We start from the raw sequence: 17,570 nt of genomic DNA, 5'->3' as shown, positions 1-17,570 counted from the left end.
TTCACACAGTAGATGAAGCATTTTCATTTAATTTTAAAGTATGTAAAGGGAAGAAAAAGTAGCTGTGTGATATTTCTTTGATTCTACTGTGAGTTTTCTTCCCTCCCAGGCTTTGGTGCGGAAAAAAACTCTTGGTTTCACTTTATTCTTTGAAGGGATAAAGATACTTTATTTATGAAACAAAGTGTTCTTGCTTTGATCGTACGTGATCACCGTGATCCCCCCGGATAAATCTTTCAATATTACGAGAGGATATGAAATGTCAGACTGGGATGTTTCACAAATCTTTCAGAAGGTCGGTGTGTTTTTATTATTATTATATCCTCCCCCCAAACCCTCACCCCATCCCCCTCCACACATACTCACACACACACACACACACACACACACACACACACACACACACACACACACACACAAACACACCCCTTGTGATGCGTGAAGTGGGTAGAAACCACTCGGATGTCTGACTGCTCCTCCGTGAGAAGGAAAACAAGAAGAGATTTGTTCTGCTCACCTGTGTACAGCGTATAGTGGATCTCGGCGTTGCTGCCCGTGTCCTTGTCCAGGGCCTTGACCCGGACCACCTCGAAGCCAGCGGGTGCCCGGCTGGAGACGGACGCCTCGTAGTGATGTCTGAGGAAGGCCGGCGGGTGGTCGTTGCAGTCCTCCACCTGGACCACAACCTTCACAAAGTTCCTCTTGACTGGGATCTCCTGGTCGCGCACCTGAACATAAATGCAGATTGACATACTTTTGAATTCTGAATTTGAAAGAATGGAAGAATGCCATACAAAGGGGAGAAAAAACATAATAGCATAAAGTATTTATACACGTTTGAAAAGGAGTATGAAGAAGTACACACCTTTTTGATTATTACTTCTTATGAAAAAGTTCTGCTTAACATCTATGCAAATATATTTTACATACTGAATATACACTACAAAACATATAATATATGATATAGATAACATATCAATTTCAAAATATATATACAGTATACTAAACATATATAAACGTATAAACATCCATATAAATACACTTTGTACCTATGCAAACATTCGCATACACAAGTAAATATCCATGTAAATATAATAACATAATAACATCTATATACTATATACCAAATACGAAAGCATTTCAACCTAATAATTTATAATTTTAATAATAGGATATGAGGAGGAAATGTTTATTGATTTATTTGATTTAACATTAGTTTAAATAAAAGAAAAACAGACTTGTGTTGGATAAAATTAGTCCCATTAGTGACCATTTTAGGATGATCATCATCAAGCCATCGACGCGGCTGTTACCATGACGATGAGCGTGTGCGTGGCGATGCTCTCATAGTCCAGTGCCTCGGTCAGCACCAGCACGCCGCTCTTTGGGTCCAGGTGGAAGAAGCTGCTGCTGTCTGGGTGCAGGCTGCTGTGCAGCGAGAACACCAGCTTGCTGTTGGCATCGGCGTCCTGCGCACTGATCTGCAGGATGTCCTTCCACGGCGCCGTGTCCTCGGGGACCCTCACCTGAAAACCAAAAGGGGGGGCGGGGGGGTCAAGCGCCACAGTCACTCGAGGTACAAGGTATTTATTTGTTTTTAACTAGATGTTCAAAGGTGGAAATCTTTCTTTAACAGGAATATTTTCAGAGAGATGACCAGAGGGAATTAATATGGGAATGATTTGATAAATATCCTCTAAATAACCTCTAAATTAAATGTGTGTAGATGTGTTTTGACTAGCTTTTAAATGAATTAAAACCAACATGGCCAAATATTAGCATGAGATAAAGAATTTGTTTTCGATTATTTTTCTTACAAAAATCTTTCAAAGACTAACAAGAACAGTTTCTTTGTTTGTTTAGACATCTTGGCGTTATCCACGGTGACAAAATCCCACCCGTAGCTCTTCCCCTCAACTTAACTCTGCCATTCAGACGAGATCACGGTGCGACTCTCACCTCGTACAGCGGCTTGGGGAAAACGGGCCGATGCTCGTTCATGTCCAGCACTCGGATGTAGGCCTGCGGGTTTGAGAGAGAGGGAGGGAGGGCGGGGGGGTTTAGAAAGAAAAAAAGAAAATGAAATGTGATGACAGACATCTAAATCCTGAAGTGTCTGTCGTACATCCTCCCTCAGCTGTTAATCTGTCCAGTAAGAACCTGCTGAAATACCTCCCTGACCTCAGACTGCCGCTGCCACCGCCGTCCAAAAGTCTTGTCTGTGTTCTGAGTGTCAATAAGTTTCTGCAGCTCTGCAGGGGAAAAAAACTCCCTATTTCCTTCAGATAGTCTGATTCCTTCAAGACTGAACCTCCACTTTGCAGACAGAGCTGGAAAATCTCAGTAGATCAGTTCTTGTATAACTGTCAGAATATATATACAGTATATAAACGTGTCACCTATACATATATTTATATTATTTATATATTTTGTAAAATTTCTTTCCAAATGTGGTTGTGGTTTTTATTTATTATTGTTAATATTATTACTATTAGTAGTAGTGGTAGCAGTAGTATGACTATAAATGAAAAATAAACGTAATTATTATGTATTTATTTTACCTATTTCAAAAGCTGAATATTGCATAATATCAGCCCGGTGTGTAAAACATGCACGCATGTCATTATTTGTGTGTGAACTTTCCCGCTGCTGACCTGCGTGGTGGCGCTGTTGTGCCCGTCGGTCACCCGCACCGTCATGTTGTAGTTGGAGCGGCGGGCGGCGTCCAGGCGGCGGGCGATGGAGATGGTGCCCGTGTTCCTCTGGATGTCAAAGTCCCTCTCCTCGTCGCCACCTGGTGGGGGGAGGGAAGGGGTAGTGTGAGGGGACCGGGCAAAGACACACGGGGGGTTGATTGTTGTGCTGTCAGGTGCTATGCTACGCTAGGGTGGCGCTCTGTGACTGTGATTGGTTGCAGGGACGATGCTTGTTGGCGTCGACCTCCAGGGTCCAGCCAGTCTTAGCGATTCCCCCAGAGGGGGCGCTTTGAGTGATGGATGAGCAGGGATGAGCTCCGACTCACTGCAGGTCATTTACACCGACCTGGGATATTTTTAGGTCTCGCTGACAAAGTTTTCCTGTTGCCGAGCGACTTGTCTGAATCTTTGAAAACTTGAAATTAAAAGGAAGAAAAACACGGAGATAAGGGGAGGGATGGAAACAGGCTCCTCCTCTTCCTCCTCTGTTAACAGGAAGTCGTCCATCACTGCAAGACGGCCTGTTTAGAGACTGACCAGCAGCAACACTGGTCTGTCTGTCTGTCTGTCTGTGTCTGCCTTCCAAATGGTGTCCAATAACTGCAACTGCCTGACAGTCCACTCAGCTGATCCAAACCCATGGTTAATTAACGAGGTCAGAATACGACCAATCAGAGACCTTTGAAGGGAAAAGACAGGGGCGGAGTTAGTAGCAGAATTCTGCTGTGACAGGAAACAGTTTCAGTCTGGTTGGTTCGATCACAGGAGGAGCGCTGACCTCCAGTGACCCCTGCCACGTCACACTTCCTGTCTCTCCCTTCCTGTCTCTCCCTTCCTCCTTCCTTTTTTAAAAAAAATCTGCGCTGACCCACTCGCTCCTCCATCTGCTTCCCTCCATCCTCCATCCCTCGCTTTCCCTCTCTCTCTCTCTCTCTCTCTCTCTCTTTCCGTCTCGTCTTCTGTCTCAGCAGGTCTTTTGCCTTCGTGTGGTGTGAGTAGAGTCGTCCAGATGGTGTTTATGATGAGGACGTCCACCTTGTGGAGATCTCGTGGTGGGAGGGGGAGAGGGAGGTGTCCATGGTGGAGAGGGGTGGCTGACAGGCACCTGTCCCCAGCTCTCAGCCATCTCCAATGTGAATTTCAGGCCGAAACGACTCCGAACCTCCACAGATTGAACACCGACTCTGGACTCGCGCTCAATGTCTGAGTGAGTCTCCAGCTGGTCGATGGGTTGAACCGACCGGCTAATCCAGACTTCAGAGAGACTGAAGGAGACATCCTCGGAATCCTGGGAAACTGCACAATACCTCTTCTTCCTCTGCCTGCTCCTCCTCTGCCTCCTCCTTTTCCTCCTCTTCCTCCTCTTCCTCCTCCCCCTCCTCTTCCTTCTCCAAGAGTTCCTGGTTCCACAGGGGGGATTACACAGATATTCTGACCCACGTGCATCCATCCATGTGAACATCTATCTCTCAGGGTGGGAGGGGGCGAGGCGCTGGGATTGAGGAGGGGGCGGGAGCAGGGGCTCCCTGGAGGAACCGCCCATGTTGTTCTCCTCACACGTGAAGGGAAGAGGGAGCGAGAAGGTCAAAAAGTGGGGTTAAAACTCAGACTGGTGTTGTCACCTTCCTGGGCTGGATGGGAGAGGTGTGGAACCAAGGGCGGAGGGGCAGGGAAGGGGAGAGGCGGAGCACCTGATCATATCAGAGGAATCCTGGGACTCTGAAGTTTTTCCTCCAGGAACTTTGAATTCCTGACAGAATTTATTTATTTATTGTTTTTTCATCTTTGATGAATTTCCCTTGCTGACATCCATCATCAACTGCACTCGCAACTTGTGCGTGCAGTGACGATATTTTTAAACTGGCACATTTATTCAGAAGAGGCAGAAAACAGAGACGCTATATCAGTGAGTGAACGTGCCAATACTTGATTATAGTATTATAATATTGTAGTCGTTTGTAGCTGCAGAACCAGAGCAGAAACAGCTTTCTGCTGGTTGCCCGGTCGTCATCGTTCCACTCTGTTCTCTGACATGTAGATCCAGCACCACGCACTGGGAGAAGTGGGTTCTGATGTAGGAGTGTTTGTGGCTATTGTTTCCCCTCAGGCAAGGACTCAGACTCACACTCAGACTGCAGTCCTGGCAGGACAGGAGGAACCTTCAGCTGCAGCTTCCTGCAGGACGGGTCGGTCTTAGAGAACCGACCTGGAAACTGGTTTCACTTCTCCCGCTCCCCTCCTGAGGGAGGCGGAGGCGGAGGCGGCTTCAGCAGCAGGATAAGGAGGAGGTGGAGGAAGAGGAGTCGGTGGAAGTGGCCACCAACACCTCCTGCTGCCACCTGGCCAAGGATGAGACGACGACGTTGGCTGGGAGGAGGTGTCCCCTGCTGATATGACGACCTTTCCCTCTCCCATCCAACCCCCCGCCTCCCCCGACCACCACCGTCTCTCATCTCCTGCCATCCAGCCGGATAAAGTCAGTAAATGTCATCAGTTTCACAACGCTTATCTGTTGTTGTTGCTGTTTTTAATTGATTTCTCATGGGTGCTAAAGCCAAATTAGCACCTTGCTGCCCAGGCCAAAGATACGGTGGGACAAAGTAGCTTCAAGAACCATGAACGCTTGGCGATGTAGAACCACACAACACAAACGCACAAAATACATACATACAAAATACATTTTTTCAGGTATTTTCTGCATCCCAGTGCGGATACATCTTCGAAAGCGAAGACTGTTCAGAAAGTTTCGCAACTTTGTAGGACTTTATGTAATACTTTTCTCCCTGTGCCAGAAGTGAAGGACTGAACTAGGTACATGCAAAGTCACAATTGTCCAGTCAGGTGACCTCGTGCTAAGATCATCATGTAGCATCGCTTCATAGGAACTGAGAAGATTTCAATTTGAATAAATAAAAAAAACATTTTGCTCCGTGCTGTGTCGGAACTCACACTGAGAAAAAACAAAACAAAAACACACACACACAAAAAAACAAAAACATCTGACTGAATCTCACCTGGGTCAGTGACAACTCAGATGACTCAGTGACTCTGTGCTCAGCGGATATTGTCTGCTGGCCTCCCACAGCCACTCGGCCGACCTTTAGAAAATGTCTTTCGTGTTGTTTGTTTGCAGGTTCATGTGGATGGATGGCGGTCGTAACCTTTTTTTTTGTTGCGTTTATTTGTTTTGTTTTACTCCCAGCCTGAGAGTCGCTGATCTCCGGACAGTCATTACTCAGCGACTCCTGCTGCCTTTAGCCAAAAACAACCTTTAATGCGTCTTCGTTAGTGGAACCAAGTCACAGTTTCCCAGTTTTCTAATAAATATTTTTCCTTTTAGAACTTCAGAGTTACTAGCACAAAACAAGAGCCGTGTGTGCGCGTGTGTATGTGCCTGCGTGTGTTTGTGTGTGTGTGCACATGTGTGTGCGTATGCACATGCGAGCCCCCCTCTCACCTGTGATGTCGAACCACTGGGGGCCACTGCCGCTCTCCATCATGATGATGCCCACCATGTGAGTGACGGGCTCCGTCTCCATCACGGCGAAGGTGAAGTGAGGCTCGTCAAAGGCGATTGGCTCGGCCGCCGGCGGTGGGCGGGACATCCACTCCACGTCCAGCCTGGCGGTGGAGGAGAGCGGTGGGCTACCCTGGTCGGTGGCTCGCACCTGCACGATGATCACACAAGTCAACACACCAGAGCAGAGTTTTTAGCCGCTTTGTTGTTGCTGTTTGTTTGTTTTTTTTGCTAACACTTTAGAAGCTATATAAGGCATTACAAAACGTGTCATAAATGTTCATAATCATGTACAACAACTTATGTCATATGTATAAATGATTATAAGTGGTGGATATAGCGACACGACAAAGGACACTGAAGTCCTGGATGACATAACATATTATAACTACCACTCACTAAAAACATTTAAGAGGATGACTTTGTGGGCTTAAAGTGAAGTGTCAACACTTTATGCACAATAATGTCTTTATAAAGGCATTATAAAACATGTCACATGACGCTTTACTTTAAGCTTACGAAGACAATCAGAAACATTTTCTTTTTTATAAATGGTCGCAATAATACAGTATATAATATGGTATGCAATCCAACAATTCAGTGTAACTTTACAGTTGAGGTATAAAACATTATGAATGCTGAGCTTATAACACATTATATCCACCACTTACAATCATTTATAAATAATGTCATAAGTTGTCATACTTGATTATGAACATTTAAGACATATTTTATAATCCCTTATGAAGGCACTCATTATACATTATACAACAGACCTTCATAGAAATTGTTACTGTTTATTTTGTTGAGGGATAATCACTGTTTTAATAATGATAATGTAATAATAATGATAATATTCACTGTTGCTCTGCCTGTCTTCTGAGTGCTGATTGAGGTATATATTTTTGGTTTCTTTTGCAGGGTTTAAGTTTTTTTTTTTGTCATATTTTCAATTCATTTTTAATCTTTTTTTGTCACCCTAGATGGCCACTTGTGGCTCATTCCCTTGTCAGGCCCTGGTGATGTTTCCAGTTTTACAGCTGAGGCAGCCCTTTAAACTACCCTTTGAAAATATAGTATGAATAAAAATGATCAATATTTCATTCACAACATATTCATGAGGGTAGATTTCTTTTCATGAAATTGAAAACAATTATCTTAAATTTTTGTTTATTTCTTAAAAAGGTCTTTAAAGATCCTGTGTGTAATATTTAGCTTGATTTATCATGTTTATATTGGTAAAAGCTAAATATACTGTCTGTAAATGCATTACTAAAAGTGTACAATAACAGTAATTTGCTTTCCCTACCCATAGAACGATTCTTATTTATTGATAAGAATATCCATGGATCAATAAGGGTCTTGCTCCCAGCAAGCTGCCATTGTGCACCACCAAATTTCTAAGGAAGCCTGGTGTGAACAAGCTGCCTGACGGTGAGTTTGAACAATCTGCCTGACGGTGAGTTTCATATTTAGGGTGAACACTGGTGCCCTGAAATAAACCAACAAATAAGAAGGTGGACAAGATATCCAGGTTTGAGTGTCCACCGTAGTTCACTGGCAAGCTCAGGAGAGGGGGGGGGTTGAACGAAAGAGCGCTGCAATCTAAAAAAATAACCACTGACGTCACTTTATGTTCTTCAAAACCTCCAACTGGACACTGGACCTTTAAAGAATCGGTTGTTGTCCAGGAAGCAGCATATTATTTAGCCCTCTGTTTGAAGCCACCTGATCAAACTGGACAGGAAGTGGCGGCTCCTCGCCATCCTACCGTCAGGATGCTGTAGTTTCCGTGCAGGAAGTGGCCCCTTGCCGTCACCACGCCCGTGTGCGGGTCGATGCTGTAGCGCTGCAGCTCGTCGTCGCCCCCCTGCAGGTGGTAGGTGACGGCGGCGTTGGAGCCGTGGTCGTCGTCCCGGGCCACCATGCGGCAGACTTCTAGCGGAGCGCCGACGCCGCCCTGCTGGTGGTGGCGGCTCTCCAGCAGCCGGACGTGGAAGAGCTTGTCGGTGAACTTGGGCCGGTTGTCATTGGCATCCAGCACCGTGACAAGCACGGTGGCGGTGGAGCGCAGTGGCGGGGAGCCGTTATCGGACACCACCACCTGGAGACCCAGGAGGAGAAGAAGAAGAAGAAGAAGAGGGAGAAAAAGAAGGAGAAGGAGAAGAAGAAGAAGAAGAAGAATTATCCATTATCCATTTGCACTGGAAATTATGCACATTTTTCACAAGGACATAATAAAATAAATAAACAAAAACAATCAAACAAAAGCCCAACTGAAACATTCAATCTTTCAATGTTTCAGAAAAAATAAATCATTGTTTAAAAGAAGACAAGACTAAAATAATTCAGAATTAGTCTTTTTCAAAAAATTCTGAACCAAATGAAAGTTTATAATTAGGACTTTTCTGAAGTATTTTGGGGGGTCATCCTCTAATTTCTTAGATAATTTATTTTATACATTACACAAAATTTGTGAATTTCATTTGCAGATGCATGAGATTTTTCTTTTCTGTCAGGATTTATTTGGGGGGAAAAAAACAAATTTAATTTTCATGTCTCACCTCTAGACTGTGCTCCGGTTTATCTTCCCGATCCAGAGCTGCCACGGTGCTGATGAATCCTACACACACACACACACACACACACACACACACACACACACACACCACACACACACACATTGGGAGAGAGTTGCAGGAAGGGAAATGTGTTAATTACACCAAAACAAATGGTTGGCAGTGCTGCTACTGTGTTATTGCAGGGGTGTGTGTGTCTGTGTGTGTGTGTGAGTGTGTGTGTGTGTGAGAGAGAGAGAGAGAGAGACACCAGTCACAGAGCCAATTGCACCTAAACAAACACATTTTTACTTTATTGATGTTGTTCCTGCTGTTCTCAGTTGTCTGCAAAGTGTTTGACAACGACAGAGTGTGTGTGCGTGTGTGTTGATGCTCGCAAAGAGTGTCAAACTTTCCCTCAAACTCAGCAGTCTCTCTTCAGAGTTCTGCAGGAAAGTTTCATGGTATTTTACATTATTTTCAATTGAACGATAATAAAACCATTAAATTAAAAAACCTGAAACTGATGCTAACAGACTCAAGACTTGTCCAAATGTTGAAAACCTGCCACTCGTGCATGTTAACACTCTAGATAAGATCAGTCGTCTGCTGCGGGACTGACTGTCTGTCTGGCTGTTGGATTGTTTTGCCGACTCAGACTGCTTCTGATGTCAAAACTGCACCGCCACTTGGCCGCCGTCCAGCTGCTTCCTGGAAGTCTTGTTCTCATCATCGCGACTGTTGTGGGTTAGTGGTAGCAGCAGCAGCAGCAGCAGCAGCAGCAGCAGCAGCAGCAGCAGCAGAATCTCTTTTGCTCTTTCTCTCTCTCTGCCTCTGCAGCTCTGAGGAAATTTCTCAGCACGCCTTTTGATCTCAAGGTCTCTTTGAGTCTAAAAAAATGAAGTTATGCAGCGTTTCAGGGCTGTTGTTAGTTCTAATAGGAACATGTGTGTGTGTGTGTGTGTGTGTGTGTGTGTGTGTGTGTGTGTGTGTGTGTGCGTATCTAAACAGCAATTAGAGTTAGTTTTTTCATTATTTCCATTGAATAAACATCCACCACAACTGCAGATTTTTTGAACGCCTTTTTTAATAAAATATTGGTATAATTAGCATAACTACAGAAACGTACAACGCAAAAAGAAGAAATTTACATTTTATGAACCGTTGGATTATGTACAGTAATCTACATACTGACATATGAATAAGTCTTTTATTGCACCTTTGTGAAAATGTAAAAAGGTTAAGAGGAAGTGATTTATTTCTCTTTTTTTTCCCTTCTGCGTGGAGCAAAAAAAAAAATGTTTTGTCTGTGCGGAACAAACTCGGAAAAATAACGGTTAGCGGGAGCCGAGCAAGTTGAAGCAACAATCTGCCCAAACACACAACAACAACAAATTGTTGAAGCAACGATCGTTAGATTGATTTCCTGTGAAAAAGAAGGAAGTAAAAATCAAAAAGTGTTAGCAAGTCAGTCAGGGAGCTGTCAGACTTGAGCAGCGACCTGTGACTGTGTCTCTACACAGTGCCTGCTGCCAGGCAGGCGGCCAGGTGTGAACAGGTGTCCACAGGTGTGAACAGGCGCTAAAAGCATCTCAGCGGCTAAAATAAATCTTCCTTACAGCCTCAGCAGTCGTCGTTAAACAGACCTGCAAGACAAACAGGTCTCAACAGACACTTACTAGCTTGCTAGCAAGTTAGCCAACTGGTGGGAGAACTTGTTTCCCGCCAATTATGTTGCTGATTTTGGAGCGTCAGCGAGCCACCAAGTCACAAAGGGGTAAGATGTTGTTAGCAAACATTCTAAACACCCTAATGTGCAGATGTTGATGAATCTAAACTCACCTGCTCTTGACTTGATAACACTAATGACTGGGGATACCACCGCTGATACCACTTTTTTACAAGTAGAGTTTTACGAGCAGAGTACGAGTTCTTGCGTTTCAGTAGTCCCTGATACCAATACAGAGTACTTAATAAGGACAGTACACATTAAAGACTTACTTCGATTTATTTTTCTTCTTATACATTTTTCCACAGATGTTCTGTAATTTGAGAGTGCATTTAGCTTTCAGACTTCCCGGTTCCCAACCTCTCACTGCAGCCGTCAACTACCGCCCTCTCACAAACTGTCTATAATTTTCTCTGATTTCACTGATTTTGTAACCCAGCTCTCCTCCATCTCCCCATCCGTACTGCTCCTCTGTGATTTCAACATCCACATTGACTCCCCTACAGCCAAATTAACATCGGACTTCTTGGACATTATAAACTGCCTCAACTTCACCCAGCATGTAACCTCACCCACACACACACATGGACACATTCTGCTCCACACCCTCTCTCACCATCCATAACCTTTCATTTACTGACCTTACCATTTCTGACCATCTGGCCATTACTCTGGACATCATTACGCCCACTCCCGCTGCCAAACAAACTCCAACAATTACCTTCCTCAACTTGAAATCATTCTCTCCACTCCTCCTTATTCCATGCCATCACCAGCACCACCCTTCCCGTAGATTCTACTGATTCTGATCTTGTAACAACAAACTCTCCTCCTGGCTCAACCAGTTAGCTCCTCTCAAAACTGCCACAGTCTCCTTCTCCACCTCTGCCCCATGGTACACCCAGATGGCCATAATCCCAAGAAGCAACGCAGACAGTTTGAACGACTCCATAGGAAAACCCAACTCACAATTCATGAATTCTATTTACAACTCATCCACTCCAATTCTTCCAACCCTCGCACCCTTTTCTCCAAATTTGCAAAGCTGACCAAACCCTAGGACAGCATCACCTCCACATTCTCAAAAGACAAATGCAATAACTTTCTCTCATCCTTTCATTCCAAAATTCAAAACATACACAACGTACACAACTCCACTACTTACACTCCAATCCCCTCAGAACATGACATTTCTCCACTCACATCTCTCTGCTTTTTCGTCCTTCTGTTTTTTGGACTCCATCTGACTCCGCCAAACTCCTTTCACCCATTTAATTCTCCAGCTGCCACCCTGATCCCTTTCCATCACCTCTCTTAAAACCCTACATTTCTACTCTAAACCCTCTCATTACCAACATCATAAACACCTCCCTTACCACTGGCTCTGTCCCATCCCCGCTCAAACTCGCCACCATCACATCGCCTGAAAAAACCTGGCTTCGATCTGGAAAATCTGGATAACTTCAGACTCATCTCCAATCTTCCACTGCTTAAAAAAAATTCTGGAATGCTCTGCCATCACCCAACTCTAACAGCATCTCCACTCCTCACAGCTCTTTGAAATATTTCAGTGCGGATTCCGTTCACACCACAGTACTGAAACAGCCCTCAAAGTATCCAGTGATCTCTTCTTCACTGCAGACTCTGGTTCTATATCCATCCATCTTCCTCCTCGACCTCTCTGCTGCCTTTGACACTATTGATCACACCATCCTCTTCCACCGTCTGCAGTTAATAGGCATTTCTGGCATAGCATTCCATTGGTTCATCTCCTACCTCTCTGACCGTCATCACTTTGTCCCTGTAAACAACTCAAAGTCTTACATTTCCCCTGTCAGCCATGGAGTTCCACAAGGTTTGGTGCTCGTCCCCCTCCTGTTCATAATCTATATGTTTCCCCTCAGTCAAATCATTTGCCACCATGGACTTCATTTTCACTGTAATGCTGATGATACCCAACTGTACACATCCACCAAATCTGTCACCCCAGTCATCCTTTCCACCATAAGCCTGTCTGATATCAAAACCTGGATGGACAACAACTTTCTAAAACTCATAGCAATAAAACAGAACTCCTCATTATCGGGCCCAAATCTCTCCTCCCCTCTGTACAGAACTTTATCCTCCTCATCGATGGTCATCATGTCACCCCCTCCCCCTCTGTACGCAACCTAGGCATTATAATGGACCCCACACCCTCTTACCAATCACACATTAACCACATCACTAAAACAGCCATCTTTCACCTCCATAACACTGCACGTCTCTGTCCCTCCCTCTCCCATACCACAGCTGAAATACTCATACATGCCTTCATCATCCATTCAGACTTGATTACTGCAACAGCCTTCTCTTTGGTCTTCCCTCTACTCATCTACAAAAATTACACAACTCCAATTACACATCAAGAACTCTGTTGCCCACCTCCTCACTCACACCCACTCCAGGGAGCTCATCACCCCCACACAGCTACACTGGCTCTCTGTTCAGCAACACATCCAATTCAAACTCCTCCTCACCTACAAGTCCCTCCATAACCTGGCCCCTCCTTACCTCTCAGACCTTCTCCAACAACACGTCCCAACTGCCACCTCCGCTCTGCTGACTCAAACCTCCTCATGCCCATCACCCACACCAAGCAACAGGCTTTGGGGGACTGAGCCTTTGTCGCCGCGCTGCCCCCACACTCTGGAACTCACATATTTGTTATTCTTTTGTTTTCTATGTGAAGCGTCTTTTACATACAACTGGCATCAGTGTTGTGGTATCAGCTTGTATTTTACAAGTATGAGTAGAGCACTCAACCACGGTATTGGTACAGATACCTGATATTGGTATCTGTATCGGTGCATCTCTAATAATAATAATATTAAACTGCTGTGTCACCGCAGCCACAATGGGTGAGGTACCCGTGCCCTGTGTGAGATCACAGAGGGCTGAGACAACAAGAGAATTAAATAATAGAATGAATAACCAGGTTGCTTCCTTGACTCCAACAGGTCCGACTCTTGCAGGCAGCAGGAATTCACAGACGTGTGTGGACTTGATGTGTAATACACAGGATTTATGGGGCAAAGGTAAAAAAAAAAAAATACATAAGAAGGTCGTTTGATTCTCCCGCAGCAGCACGATTCAACTGTCATTGGGCTCAAGCTGGTCAGCCTCCATGTTTTAATTAGAAATCCTGCAGTTATTGCAGCTTTTTCTTTTTTTGCCCCCCCAGCATAACACTTAGACACCAAGACTGTGGGTGTGGAGGAGGTGCAGGAGTCCCAGGACCCTAAAAGACCCCCTCCCAGACCCCTACCCCACTGAGGGTCGTTTTTGTTTATTTGTTTTTTGTTTGTTTTAAGAGGGGTCAAAGTGCCTCCTGCTGGGAAGACTTGAGCGGGACAGCTGGGCCACTTGGGAAAGAAAAAGTGAAAGAAAGTGGGTGAGGATTCATCAAGTTTAATCACCAAAACCAGATGGACAGGCAAATGAAACCGTGTGTGTAAACAGTTTTTTGGTTTTGTTTTTTAACTCTAAGAAGCAGTGAGAAGCAGAAGCAGTAGCAGCAGCAGAAACAGCAGTAGGCATGGAGTCAAGACTGAATCAAACATGTGATGTGATGATTCCGTGTTCCTTCTGAGCATGAATCTTCAGAGTTAGGGGGTTGTTGCAGCAGCTTTTTTTTTGTGAGACGTGTTGACTGAAGGGTGGAATCTAAGATGCAGAGACGAGCTGCAGGACACAAACACACACAAACTGCTGCAAGACCCAAGAAATCAGATTCCCATGACTCCTTTGACTCGTTCGACTCCTTTGACTGAATCAAACCAACATCAATTCCAGTCCTCCAGTCCAACCTGTTTCCACTGACTGGAAACCACTTATTTATTGAATCAAACCACAGATTATTCATGTCTGAAACTTCAGAGAGTGACTCTCAGAAACTGAATCATAAACAGCTCAGTCACCGACGAGCCTTCGTTCGTTCATTGTTCAACCGTGAGTCATCGCCAAATAACGCAACACATTTGAAAGATGCAGGTTTCAGGTTTTGTGGGAAAAGATTTCAGTCTCAGACTCCTCACAGGCAAAAGCAGCTGTCATGTCACTGGAAATGACTAGAAAACTAATCGGATCATCCCAGTTCCAGTCTGGAGGATCCACAAGCTTCTTCTTTTAACTCGAATCCACTGAAACGACCAACTTTTTCTCTTGTCAAAACCTCCAAATATCTTCCTCATCTGTCATTATCATCATTTCTTATTTTAGAGTAGTTTTAGTCTCTTCTCTTCCACACAGTCGTCGCTTCACTTTGGCTGCCACCTGGTGAAAGTCCATCAAATAGCACCAAACAGCTGTTCCAGCCTCTGTTTTCACCTCTCGACCTGCTTCAGATCAGGTCTTTTTCATCCCTCTGCACTTCATTCATGCATTCATTCATCATCATTCTTTCTTTATTCTGTTGCTCCCTCAGAGTAAACCAAGGCCGACGCTCGAGTCAACACGTCCATCAGCTACTCCACTCTCATGAATTCAGCTTCGATGCTGAGTTGAAAAGAAAAAAACCACCCGGTGTGTAAAACATCCAGAGTGACACAATGAAACTCGTTTAAGTTTCAAACACGTCGTGAAGCCACCAGGCCTCTCTCTCTCTCTCTCTCCGTTTCTCCCTCTCTCTGCCTTCTAATCCCGTTGCCTCTCTGGCCCGGGGGGTTGAGGAGGGTGGGGAGGTGGACAAAGCGGACAGAGCCTGTTGCAGCTTGTAGTAGCAGCAGCAGCACCTCTTAATGCGACAGCCAATTTGCACGTCGACTTCAAAGTCGAAATGCAGCAGCAACTACAGGTGACTCACCGTGTGTGTGTGTGTGTGTGTGTGTGTGTGTGTGTGCGCGTGAGAGTGTGTGTGTGCATGAGCCATTCTTTCGGCCTGAACTTTAATTTTGTGCCCCCCTCCCCCCACCAGTTCTACCACTCATGCAACAGTGGCATGCGGTAAAAAACCCCACCCACCCTGAATTCCCACAGGGGAAACAACTCCGTGTGAGGTTTTTAGCTTGTTTTTTGCTTTTCTTCTTCTTCTTCTTCTTCTTCTCCTCACAACTGCCATAATAATATCCCAGCCTGGGGAGACGAGCGTGCACAGCAAAGGCAGCTCCACGTTTTAAAGTTGCGTAGTTCTGAATTTGTTGAATGGGAAGTCGCTAGAAGTTGCTAAACAACATCATTGCCTTGTTTGCATAATTTGCTCTTTGCAAATGTGCAAAAGACACTGCAGGGCTGAATGAGAGACAAATAAATATGTTAAATATGTTTAGAGCTACAAAATAACATCTTCTGAGAAAACAAGAGACACTCTGGCAGAGTGACTTTAGTTTTTAACCTTTTTGACTTTATGGTCTAGGAGGACAACAACAACTGAAAGCCAACAACAACTAGTGAGCAGTCAAAGTAGCACATGAGGAACCAGAACCACTGTGTTTAAGAACAAAGTTACCATTTGAACCATTAAACCAGGCTACACCAACAACAACACGTAGTTTCATTTCCGAGAGCAGCAGAAAAATCGCAGGATTTGTCAAGAGTCACACAAGAATGTTCTGAATACTGGCCAAATATAGCGACGAAGTGGCTACAGCTGGATCCACTACCGACTAGCAGTTCGTGCAGCCTGCATGTTTTATAACTGCCACTCAATGTGACAAAAGAAGCTTCATTTTATATTCACAGTGCCAGAATGAATATTGAACTCTATGATTGGAGCCGAGAGGATTTAAAATATATTTTTTTTTTGTTTTTTTTGTGACCAGGATTAGATACAGTGCCTCTTTCTGATGGTGCCCAAAAGAAAAAAGACAATGACTTTTGTTTTACACAGGGTTAAATGCATTAAAACTTTTTCATGCACTCAAACTGAACCAGACAGAGCAAAAAGGTGGATGACTCCCAACCGATCAGTGTCAGGAAATAAATAAATACAAAACCAACAGGAAGCGATTCAATGACTGGTGCAATAATGTAGAATCTCTGCAGAAGACAGAGAGAGATTAGCGGCCCATTAAAGAGAGGGCTGTCAGCAGCGGCAATAAAGTGACCGCCGCTCAGATCAGCGAGGCTAGCTGCTCAGTGGAGGGAAAGTATCGACTCCACAACAACAACAACAAATTTGTGCTCCTTCAATCTTAATTACCTGTTCTGGGATCCACCTCAAAGTAGCTGCGGAGGGACTCTGCCATGTGGTAGGAGAGCGCCCCCTGGGAGGAGGCGTCGGTGTCGCTGGCCGACACCTGCACCACCGATGGGACCTTATCCATGTTTTCCAGCACCGAGGCAAAGTAGACCGGCTGGGAGAGTTCCGGTGGGTTGTCGTTGACGTCCAGCACCTCCACCACGACGTGAGTCCATGAGGTCAGCGGCTCGGCTCCCAGGTCGGTGGCGTAGACCGATAGCCAGTAGAGGGGTGCGGCCTCGCGGTCCAGCACTTCGGTAGTGCGGATCACACCTGAAGACACACAAGTCAGGAATCAGGCAATTAAATCAGGATCAAGATCTGAGGCAATTAAATCAGACGATCAAATACTAGTATTAACTTGTCTCGTGTGAAGAGAAACCAGTAGCCACACGTCTGGGGGCCTCCAGGAGTTCAGCTTATCAGTAAAACAGTTGACTATTTATGTATTTATGCTAACTGGAGCGCCCCCCCAATACACACAACTTCCCTGGAGGGCATATCCATCACTGCTGCTCTCAGGCGCTCTGAGATGACATGATTGACATAGAAAAAATGCAGAAGAGGCTTCTGGGAAGAAAGCGGCAGAATGAGTTTTCTGCACGTTTGTCCTCAAAAAGTGTTTAAATTTGGATATGCTGAGTGAGGGAGGGTGTGAGGAGGTATGGAGGGAGTTGGGGGAAAGGGGAAAAAAAGCCCTGTAAACACGAGAAAGATCTATTTCAACATGGTTCCACTATGACAGCGAACTCTATTTGCACCCTGATTTTATCTGAGCCCTGAGTGCAAAAAAGCAGACAAATGGAATGCAGTGGGATGCGCTTGGGGGTTATGGGGTATCCTCAGCAGAGGA

The 17,570-nt window shown here is 44.9% G+C and overlaps 1 protein-coding gene across 1 annotated transcript in view; it reads right to left on the bottom strand.

Annotated features, from left to right (window-relative positions):
• fat2 (FAT atypical cadherin 2) overlaps window positions 1-17,570 on the bottom strand; it is an 84,278-nt gene that overhangs the window by 51,179 nt on the left and 15,529 nt on the right. The window contains exons 3-10 of the mRNA XM_076043538.1: window positions 16,679-16,990; window positions 8,778-8,836; window positions 7,985-8,317; window positions 6,154-6,364; window positions 2,655-2,794; window positions 1,960-2,022; window positions 1,314-1,526; window positions 518-728 (exon numbers count right to left, since the gene is read on the bottom strand). Of these exons, the coding sequence (XP_075899653.1) occupies window positions 518-728; window positions 1,314-1,526; window positions 1,960-2,022; window positions 2,655-2,794; window positions 6,154-6,364; window positions 7,985-8,317; window positions 8,778-8,836; window positions 16,679-16,990 (1,542 nt within the window). The remainder of the gene's footprint in view (window positions 1-517; window positions 729-1,313; window positions 1,527-1,959; window positions 2,023-2,654; window positions 2,795-6,153; window positions 6,365-7,984; window positions 8,318-8,777; window positions 8,837-16,678; window positions 16,991-17,570) is intronic.

This window comes from Nelusetta ayraudi, unplaced genomic scaffold, assembly GCF_046127955.1.
Source record: "Nelusetta ayraudi isolate G7.1 ecotype Tasmania unplaced genomic scaffold, CSIRO-AGI_Nayr_v1 ptg000075l, whole genome shotgun sequence".
NCBI lineage: Eukaryota > Metazoa > Chordata > Actinopteri > Tetraodontiformes > Monacanthidae > Nelusetta > Nelusetta ayraudi.
Note: the sequence above shows the minus strand (reverse complement) of the source record. Positions and strands in the feature narration are given on the sequence as shown.